Source organism: Colius striatus, chromosome 1 (genome assembly GCF_028858725.1).
Source record: "Colius striatus isolate bColStr4 chromosome 1, bColStr4.1.hap1, whole genome shotgun sequence".
NCBI classification, from domain to species: Eukaryota; Metazoa; Chordata; class Aves; order Coliiformes; family Coliidae; genus Colius; species Colius striatus.
Genome location: NC_084759.1, coordinates 30,570,687 through 30,581,438, shown reverse-complemented (window position 1 = coordinate 30,581,438; position 10,752 = coordinate 30,570,687). Strand labels below are relative to the sequence as shown.

The following is a 10,752-nucleotide window of genomic DNA, read 5'->3' as shown; positions in this document are numbered from 1 at the left end:
TGGCTACAGTTTAAAAAAACAAAAGCAAAGCTATTCCAAAGCATTACGAATTGAGCACAGCCTTGTTTAGGCCATAGGATGAAAAGGAGAAAAACCTTAAATAAAGACAGAAGTCACAGAGCCCTGGTCCAGCTACTGGGCTATTTAGTATTGGTATTATTTCCAGAACAAAAACGCTCCTCTGCCTGGAAAAGACTGCCCGCATTGTAGCTTTGTTAGGTTTGTTTCATATGCTGCTTTGGAACTTCACTACTCCAAGACACTTCCTTAGTTCTGCTGCCTTCTTCTCCAACTGTTGAATGTTCTGGTGCCATTGCCTTTTATTTAATTGGAGTTTGTTCAGCTGGCAGTGCAAACGTTTTAGGATAGCATTGTATCTTTTATTCTGTACCTGATAAAACAGAACAAAATTCACTTTGAAATTTGTTTTAATTTAAAATATTTACAGGGGTGGGTTCAGCTCATCTAACTCTGTCTAAGTGTAGGTTCTTACATATATACTCAAGTCATTCCATGTTCCCTTTACAGCTACTGAAGAGATCCAGACATCTGGGAAGAAATTCATCTGACTTACATCAGATATCTGCTTCATGACAATATAAATAGTGCCTCTCTCACTTAGGGAAAGAAAAACTCTGGCCCATCAAGAGCTAAAATGAGTTCAAAGTGACTATCTGCTCTGTAGATGTCTAAAATTTAGCAAAGTGAATCCTGCACAAAGATTCAGCCTCTCACGGCCGTGGCAAGACTACGGACATGGAAGATTTCAGGCTCCAGAGTGAGAGGTGAGAAAGGAAGAAATTTTCATTCTTGGACAAGTGTATTTGGGCACATTAGAACAGCAACGAGGTAACTTGGAAGGCTGGAGTATCCTCTGCTGTTGCACTGAACCTAAAATGGTACATTTTGCTTAGAAAGGCAGTACTGTCGAAAGGCAGTAAGTACTGTATCAATTTTGCCCTCATTGCTGCCTTATGTGAAGAAAGGCTGCTGCAAACAACCCTCTGAAGATTTGCATTCTGAAGTGTAAAAGCATGAAACATTCATGATAATAAAAATGGAAATAACTGGTATCCACTTAATGAAAATTTAGGCTTACTTACCCTCATTTGAATGGCATGAGTGGTAATGTATAATTATTCTTGTGTCTGCTGATTGAAACGTTATTACACTGTATTTAACATACACATGATGGTGTACAGCTGCAACAGAACTACAACATTGCCAGTGACTTCCTGCAAGTCTCGCTGCCTAATTTCATGTACAAGTCACTCCCTCCCTCACAAATCCTTTATGAAATGCACTGCCTTTTACTGGGGATGGCCTTTGTGTTCCCTGGCTCTCCACTACAATCCTTCACTACTTTTCAAGGGATGCTGTCAGATTCACTCACCTGAAGCAGTGCTTGGAGGATCTGAACATCCCTAGACTGTGCTATATGATACTGAGACATCTATGATGAACATTATCTGCTTTTTCAAAGAGATGTGTCTCATATCATTATTGGGAACAGTCCTGCTGAGGCAAGGAGCAATAATATGCCTAATGGACACAAAGGAGCGGGAACATTGGTCTTTTTATTGGTCCCTGTGTACATGTAAGCTCAGCATTAGAAAAAACTGTGTGGACACTTGTGGAATCTCCACCACAGGAGTCCTTCAAGGACAGAATAGACAAGCATTTGCCAAGACTAACAGAGCCACATGCTGGTGGGTAAAGAAGGAAGCAGGGGGGATAGTCTTTTGAGCTTCTTTCTTTCTTATTATTTTTACATAGCAACCTATTTTCTATTATTTTTTGATGTCTTGAATTAGTCTTTATGACTCAAGTCTTGTCCCTACAGAGGTAACCATCATGATTTATTGTTGACATCCGAGGCTGGGAACAGGCTCTGCTTTTCAAGAGATCAAGAGACAGGTGATGGTGCTGGTGCTCAGGAAAGGGAGCTGGATGATGTCTACAAGTTGCCTTAGAAGTTCACCAGCATCTCACCTAATAAGAACCATCCCAGTTATGAATTAATTGTCAGGCTTATTAATTAGCAATGTTAGAGCAGTGACTCTCCTTTGGGGCAGGGGGGGAAAGGATGCTTAGGTACAAATTTCTTTGCAGAAAGACATTTCAGTAATAAATTTTAACTTTCCCAAATTCTTCTGTTTTAGGAAATCCATTCTGAATTACATTCCTGCTCCATGCGTTTAGCTGGAGAAATCTTTGTGAAAAACCAGAAAATACAGAGGGGAAGTGGGAGCATCAGGGCTGTGAGAGTCAGTCCACTCTGTTTGAATGTCACTATAGCCATTAATAAGCCCCCACCAGGAATTCTGTAGGCATTTAAGTACAGGGCTGTATAGGGGCAGACTTAGATGAGAACTTAAAATCATTGCTGAATCAAGGCTCCAGAAGTCCTTTAGCAACAGCAAAATTGAATGCAATGACTTGGTTGTATCTGGAGGCTCAGAAACCTCAGAGCTCACACACTCTTTGCAAATTCATGAATAATAGTATCACAAAACGAGTTGTGATGGAAGATATCTTCAAAGATGATCTAGTCCATCCCCCTGCTACGGGGAGGGACATCTTTCACTAAGTCACGTTGTTCAAAGCCTCATCCAACCTGGCCTTGAACACTTCCAATAATGACAACTTCTCTGGGCAAGCTTTTGAAGTGTCTCACCATCGTCATTGTAAGAAAAGTCTTCTGTCCAACCTAGATCTACCATCCTTCAACCATTAAAATTGTTGCCTCTTTTCCTGTCACTACTGGCTCTGGTAGTCATTCTTACAAGCCCACTTTATATATTCAAAGGCTGCATTAAGGCCTCTTTGTCTCCTTCTCCAGGCTGAACAACCCCAACTCTCTCAGCCTGTCTTTATTGCAGGGATGCTCTATCCCTCTGATCATCTTCATGGCCCTCCTCTGGACTCACTCCAACAGGTCCATGTCTTCCCTGTGCCAAGGACCCCAGAGCTGGTTGCAGCACTGCAGGTAGAGTCTCACCAGAGCAGAGTAGAGGAGCAGAATCACCTCCCTCGACCTGCTGCCCACGCTGCTTTGGATGCAGCCTGGGAAAGGGTTGGCTTTCTGGCTACAAGTGTATGCTGATAGATTATGTCCATTTTTTCTTCTACTAATATCCCCAAGTCCTTCTCTAAAGGGCTGCTCTCAGTCAATTCATCACCCAGTCTGTATGGATACTGGGGAGTGTTCCAACCCAGATGCAGGGCTGCACTTGCCCTAGTTGAACTTCATGAGGCTATAAGCAGTTATTTTTAGTCCATGCAGTGGTAGGAGCTGAGAATCCGTGCAGTATGTAAAAGTTTGATGACAAGCACTGAAGTCTTGAGGTGAGGTCAGCCTGCAGAGTAAGACACCTGACTTCAGAGGTGGATGTGTGACCTACATGTCTACATGCCTGTTTTGATCATTAGAAGTCTAGACAATGCATGCTACAAAGTCTAGAAATGCTAGATTACGTAGCTCATCCTACCACAAACACCTAATAGGCCAACTGAATTGACCTTTAGAATATATCAACTGCACTGACTACACCTCCAGTGAACCTGCCTGACTCGTGTGTAGCCACTTGCATCCAACCAACCACATTTAGGTGTCGGCAGTCTGGAGCTGAATCCCACCACTGCAGCTCAGTGGAACCTCATCCATGTGTCTTGTACACGACTTCATTCCCATCATTGGCTTGAATATTCTTTCCCAAATTGTGCTGAGGACTGCTGGGTATTAATGTCCATTGCCAAGTTTTGTATTAAAAATCAGATTTCCAGAGAGTTCTTAATAGAAAAAAATACCCTGGAAGATTCCATTTGTAAACCTGCATCCTTCAGAGACAAAAAGATCATATGATCCAAACAAATGAAGAACTCATTAACCTTCACTATTTCATTAAATCAAATTTGATAACAGAACAGAACATTCTTTTTAGGCTGCCTAATTTCACTTTGGGTTTAGAGAACCTTCTTAAGGAGGAAATTGCCTTAATAACAAAATATTTTCTCAGATGCTGATGAGCAGAGACCTATTCTAAAAGTGACCATGTTTTGCTTTACAGTTTAAAAATCCTCTGCTGTTCCCTATCACATGAAAAATTGTTCTTTTTCCCTCCTACATTCTACAATGGGCAACAGAGCTAACCTTAGATCAGTTAATCTTTATATATCAAGCTTTGCTCATTAAATCTTGTGGCAGTTACTTTAACTAACAAGATAAATGATGTGAAACTTCCAGGCTAAAAACTATGTAGACATACAAAGTATTTCAGTAACGAACAAAATGTAAAATATAGTTCAATCATTTAAAATGAGAAGGTTTAAACTATTTATCAGAATTTTATCTTGGCAGCTAATTAGGAGTTGCTGTGTTATCCCTAATTTAATGTCAGCTCAAATTAGGCAGATTCAAGGAAAGTCCATTTTCTTGGTGGAACTGATTCTGTTACTGATAAGTTAAAAGGAACCATGAGACAAGTCATGAATAATCAAGTCACCAATAAAATTTGGTATTTCAGAAGTATTACAGAAATAAAAACCTTTACTACCATTCAGTGACCTCTTTTATTTTCAGGACACCATTCCAAAAGTTCAAGGCTAAATTCTTTCTTGAAAGACTTAAGAAAAAATGTTGTTCAATTTTTCCTCACGATACCAATTCAGTTTTGAATTTCAGAAGGATTCTAAGTCACAAGAATTTAAGAGAGCATGGTTACTGTACATAGGTGAATGATGTACGGCCAGCAACAGTGTAAAAAGTACATTAAACTTCTTTTGCACTATCTACATTCTGTCAGAATGGTAATTTTATTCAAATAACTCACTTCAATTTCTTTTCTAAGCTTAGCATGCATTTTTGTCTCTTCTTCCAGCAAATCTGTTTTCTTACTGATGAACTCTTTCAATGTTGTGATTTCCCTTTTTAAAAATGTAATTTCTTCCTGCAGATGTAAGTCAAGATACAGAAATCCCCCCCTTAAAAAGTTGCACAATACATCTATTAAAATTTTTTAAAATGTCACATTTTAACTGTCTCATTTCACTGAGATAAAGATCTATGCAGAACATTTCAAATTAAAATAATAAATGAAGATTAAATAATTTTAATTAAAAGTAATAATTAAAATTATTTCTAAAATGGTTTTGGGTACTTAAGAATATATAGTCTGATCTAAAATATGCAAATAATTAAAACAATATAGAAATTTGATCTTCTTTCAGTGGTCTTTTTTTGTTTAAATTGTAATTTATTGCAAAATCAAAGAATATTTACTCTAATATTTAAGACAGTACTTCCCTGTAAGAAAGAAAAATCTATGCTATTATGTATGTGTATTTATCAGTATTTAAAGATTTGCTTTAAATCTTTATCTTTTCTTTTAAATATTGATCAGTAATTAAGGATTTGCACCAGATTTTCAATAAGACAAGTTGCAGCAAAGTTGAAATCTGTGACCCCATTTCAACTTCAGACTTTTGTTTCCTCATATAATAGTAAAGTTTTGCGGTGAAAAATTCTTATATGGTGGATTTTAATAAATGTTGCAATTAGGGACAAGTCAAAAAAAATCCAAACAATCCAGTGTTGGACTAGAATACTAAAACAAATTATTTTTGTCCTTCTTTCTATAACCCCCTCATTAAATCTACCTGACATTGGCAAACAGCTTGACTGTAGTTTGGTACCTGACACCAAATTTTAAAGAATGCTCATAGAATCACAGAATGACAGGGGTTGGAAGGGACCTTTAGAGATTATCTAGTCCAACCTCACTGCCAAAGCAGGTCCACCTAGATCAGGTCATACAGTAACACATCCAGGTGGGTCTTGAAAACCCAAGGAAGGAGACTCCACACCTTCCCTGTGCAGCCTGTGCCAGGGCTCCCTCACCTGAACAGTAAGATAGTTTTCCTTTATGTTTAAATGGAACTTTTTGTATTCCAGCTTCATCCCATTACCCTCTGTCCTGTTGCTAGATACCATCAAAAAAAGGGATGCCTCAACCTCCTCACACCCACCATTTATATACTCATAAATACTAACGAGATCCTTCCTCAGTCTTCTGTTCCCTAAACAACCCCAGTTCCCGCAGTCTTTCCTCATAAGGAAGATGCTCCAGTCCCCTGATCATCTTGGTGGCCCTGCGCTGGACTCTTACCAGAAGTTTTTTGTCCCTCTTGAGCTGGAGAGTCCAGAACTGGACACAGGACTCCAGATGAGGCCTCACCAGGGCAGAGTAGTACTATGCTCTTATATGAAAAAGGTAACGTGGCAAAGTTCCACAGAATTCTGAAAAGCATTCTGTGTAAGTTTACCCAACAAGCCAAATAAGTCCACAAACAGTGGCTGTTCATTATTTTTACTGCATACAGAATTCAAAATTTTCTTAATTAATGTAGGATTATAGATTATCTACATTCCCAGTAGCCAGTTTCTCATGAATTGTAAACATATTACACAAAATAATTATATGAGTGAAAACTATGCCAAAATTAATTCACATAAAAGGAGAAGAATGAAAGAAAAAAAACAGCACCTGTACTTGTTTTATGACAGAGCCTTCTGGATTCTGGAGATCATGCATTAACTCCTCTTTCTTTATCTTTAATTCTTTAACAACAGCTTTCTTTTTCTCAAGCTCAATCATAACTGGCATTTTACTTTCCATCTCCCAAAAGAGGTGTTTATGAGCTTTTATTTTTTCCCGATATTCATTATTTCTTGCGAACACCATCTCAAACTCTTCCTGTAGTGTTTCTGAATCACACTTCAGCTTTAAATTTTCAAAATATAGGGCTCTGACTTGGGCCTCCAGACTTTCACAGTGATGTTTTGTCACTTCTATGGCATCATCTTGCAGATATATTTGCCTTTCTGTCACCTTCATTTCTAACACAATAGAATCCATATCTTTTTCCAGTTCCTGAAACTTTGCCTGTAAAATATTTCAGTCTTCACTTAAAAGCAGATTAAAAAAAAACCAGAGGATATTAGGTATCTAGTTAAACACTGTAATTTATACTTATTCAACAGTTTTCTTTTTCACTTTAACGTAGCTTGAATGGAAAAAAGTGTTCCATTTCCTAAAATCCTCCCCTTAGAGGCAGATACAATGCAAGAATACTATCTTACACTTCTCCCATTGGATTGGATCTAAACCACAAAATAAAGTACCCTTGAAATTACTCTAAATTCCTTGTATTTGCAAGTTACATAGAACATGACAGATTGAACCCATTCCCAATGTTTGCTTAGAGCTGAAATCTGATTCAGCCCTAATTAGACTTAAAATAACTAATGATGCCAAAAATTATTCACAAATCCACACAAATACGTAGATGGGTCTTTGGGGTGATGTGGCTTAAGTCGTTCTGCTGTTCTACTGAAGTTTTTAATTCTGCCTTCAGGTCAGGAGTATTTGAAAGTATGATTAATCCCAGCTCATTACCCCTAAGAAATATGCATCTACTCCTGAAAAAGATCCTGCACATTCTCACTGATGAGCAGTGAACAATTCCGGAAAGTAGTACTTCAACTCATAAATTCAGAGAATCACAGAATGCTAGGGTTGCAAAGATCCTCTAAATATCACCTAGTCCAATCCCCCTGCTCAAGCAAGTCCACCTAGCTAAGGTCAGACAGGAACACATCTAGGTGAGTTTTTGAAAACCCCTCAAGAGAAGGAGGCTCCACACCCTCCCTGGGCAGCCTGTGCCAGGGCTCCCTCACCTGAATAGGAAAGAAGTTTCTCCTTATGGTTAAGTGGAATTTTTTGTGTTCCAGCTTGTGCCTGTTACCCTAGTACTATCACTAGACATTACAGAAAAGTGTTGATTCAGCCCCTTGCCAAACACCTTTCAAATACTTGTAACTATTAATGACTTTCCCCCTCAGTCTCCTACAGGCTAAACAGCCCCAGATCCTGCAGCCTTTCCTTATAAGAGAGATGTTCCAGTCCCCTGATCATCTTGCTGGCCCTGCGCTGGTCTCTGTCCAGCAGTTGTGTGTCTCTCTTCAGCTGGCAAGCCCAGAACTGGACACAGGACTCCAGATGAGGCCTCACCAGGGCAGAGGAGAGGGAGAGAAGAACCTCCTTTGACCTGCTGGCCACACTCTTCTTGATGCTTCCCAGGATGCCATTGGCCTTCTTGGCCACGAGAGCACATTGCTGGCTCACGTTTTGTTTATGGTCAGCCAGGACTCCCAGGTCTCTCTCTGCAGAGCTGCTCTTCAGCAGGTCGATCCCCAGCTTGTACTGGTGCATGGGGTTGTCCCTTCTCAGATGCAGGACTCTGCACTTGCCCTTGTTGAAACTCATCACAGAACTGCAGAATCATTTAGGTCAGAAAAGACATTTAAGATCATTGCAAAAAAAAAAAAAAAAAACCTGTAAACCCAGCACTGCCATGTCCACCACTAAACCATGTCCCTAAAATGTGTCGAGGGAGGTTCTTCTCTCCCTCTCCTCTGCCCTGGTGAGGCCTCATTAATATTTACAAGTATATAAATGGTGGATATCAGGAGGTCGGGGCATCCCTTTTTTCTATTGTATCTAGCAACAGGACAAGGGGTAATGGGATGAAGCTGGAACACAAAAAGTTCCACTTAAACATAAGAAAAAACTATTTTCCTGTGAGGGTGAGAGAGCCCTGGCACAGGCTGCCCAGAGGGGTTGTGGAGTCTCCTTCCTTGGAGGTCTTCAACATCCACCTGCACACGTTCCTGTGTGACCTGATCTAGGTGGACCTGCTTCTACAAGGGGGTTGGACTAGATGATCTCTAAAGGTCCCTTCCAAGCCCTACCATTGTATGATTCTATGATTCTAAACACCATGTCCACATGTAAATCTAAGATAGGAAGGTCGAATCTCTGCCTCAGAAATGTGTATCTCTTTTTCGTGACTGCTGAGAGAGCCTCATGACTAATACTGACTTGTAGGTGACATAAGCTAGCTATGATGAATGCCACCAAAAGTAACAGCCAACAGTAGTGCATTAAGTGTGAGAATTAGCATCATGATTTATGTATCCTATTATCTTTTCCCTAATGGAAGTGCTGTGAAATCTCTTACTCAATGTCCTGAACAGATGAAGACACTATTAACTGTTAAGAACAAAGAGATTCTGCATAATTTCTAATTTGGAGATCTTGACCTCCAGTTTTAGCAGGATTTGTATCACGGTATCAGCTCCATTTAGTGATGGGAGGAAAGTAGAACGTCTTAATAGTAAAGATCTTCAATTTTGTAAAAGAACTTACTGTTTTTCATGTCTTCTGTGACAATACACACATAGAAATATATGTAAAGTTGAAAAAAGCAGTTCTAATCTCCTGACTGTTTAACTTTCCTGTTCTGCTAACATTAAAGCTTATATGAAATTTGCTAGAGTTTGGTCTTTTTTGAAGGCAAAAGGAAAAGGTGTGGAACAGTAATTACCACAGGCTTTAAAATTCAGTGGTTTTTGTTGTTTTTTTTTTTTAATTTCTGAAAGCAGATACCCTTGTTTAAATAGTTTCATCACAAATTAATTGTTTCAGCATCACCATACCATATTATGGGAAGATACATTAGGAGAAAGCTTCTCCCAAAGTGCAGGCAGTCAATTGTCATTGCTAAGCAATAAAAGTTTTGACTCCTCCTTCAGAAAAGTTATCTTTGTGCAAAATTTGAAACATCAGTTATTTCGGTTGTACGGCTATTCACAGATGTTATATGTGGAACTCTTAGATTTCACTCAGCAGAAATTTGATTTCAAAGGTTAATTCATAACTGAAAGCTTAATAAATTCTGTGAGAGATAAAACCTGAAATGATTATACAGCCTTCACAAAAACTACAGGTATCTGGTGTTCAAAAAAACATTACTAAATAAAACTAATATTTAACATCTATATAGGATATCCACTTCAAATGCACAGAAAAAAGTATCAAAAAGATACGAAAAAGATAAGAAAAGATAAGAAAAAATTATAGATTCTGGTGAAAATCTGCCAAAACAAAGGAAGGATGCTTTAAAATTCGTATTCGAATTTTTATGCATTAGTTTATTGAGTTTTACTCAATGCTTTTTGGAGCTTGTTTTTTTATGAATAAAAAATAAAAGCTTCTGCTAAAACCTGTTCTAACAAAATCTTAGTTATTTTGCAGCCTCACAAATAACAACTCATACACACAGTTTTTGCTAAGCTTCAATGCCACACACAGGAACAGAATAGCTATCTGACACTTCAGTGCAAACACACATGCACAAAATGAAGCACCATAAGCCTCTTTTGTTCACAGGAATGATTCCTCATCTAAAGTACAAATTAAACTAATTAAACTACTCTAAAAAAAGGTTTATTACCTGCAATTGGAAAAGAAGTGTTCTGCTTTTTTCTATCTCTGACACTTGTGAATGCTGCTGCTCTGCAACTTGTTTTACAACTTCAGTTAACGATGGAGAATTTTTCTGGGCCATTTTAGGCAAAAGTGCAGAACTATAAGGACACACAAAAAAGGTTAATCTTTGTATTTTAATTCTATTTAATTCCTAACTGTTAATGAAAGGGAATAATATTAAGGGCCTTCTTACAGGATCCCAGGTCATGATATTATTTAATTTAGTTCATTTTTTACTAACAAGTTACTAATAGGTAAACACTCAAAGGCAATGACAGAGAATTATTCTTGCTGAATTTTTTAACATAAACTATTTCAATTTTCTTCTGGCTTCTCCGCAGGGCACATCCCTGGTTTGTAA

General features: G+C 38.5%; 1 protein-coding gene across 1 annotated transcript; it reads right to left on the bottom strand.

The window, feature by feature from the left end:
- Nucleotides 1-226: 226 nt before the first annotated feature.
- CCDC122 (coiled-coil domain containing 122) lies at nucleotides 227-10,482 on the bottom strand. Its single transcript, XM_010206584.2, has 4 exons — nucleotides 10,357-10,482; nucleotides 6,546-6,944; nucleotides 4,833-4,949; nucleotides 227-391 (listed from the first exon to the last, which is right to left on the bottom strand). Exons 1-4 carry the CDS (start codon nucleotides 10,468-10,470, stop codon nucleotides 227-229), a joined length of 795 nt encoding a protein of 264 aa, XP_010204886.2. The 5' UTR covers nucleotides 10,471-10,482.
- Between the last annotated feature and the right edge of the window lie 270 nt (nucleotides 10,483-10,752).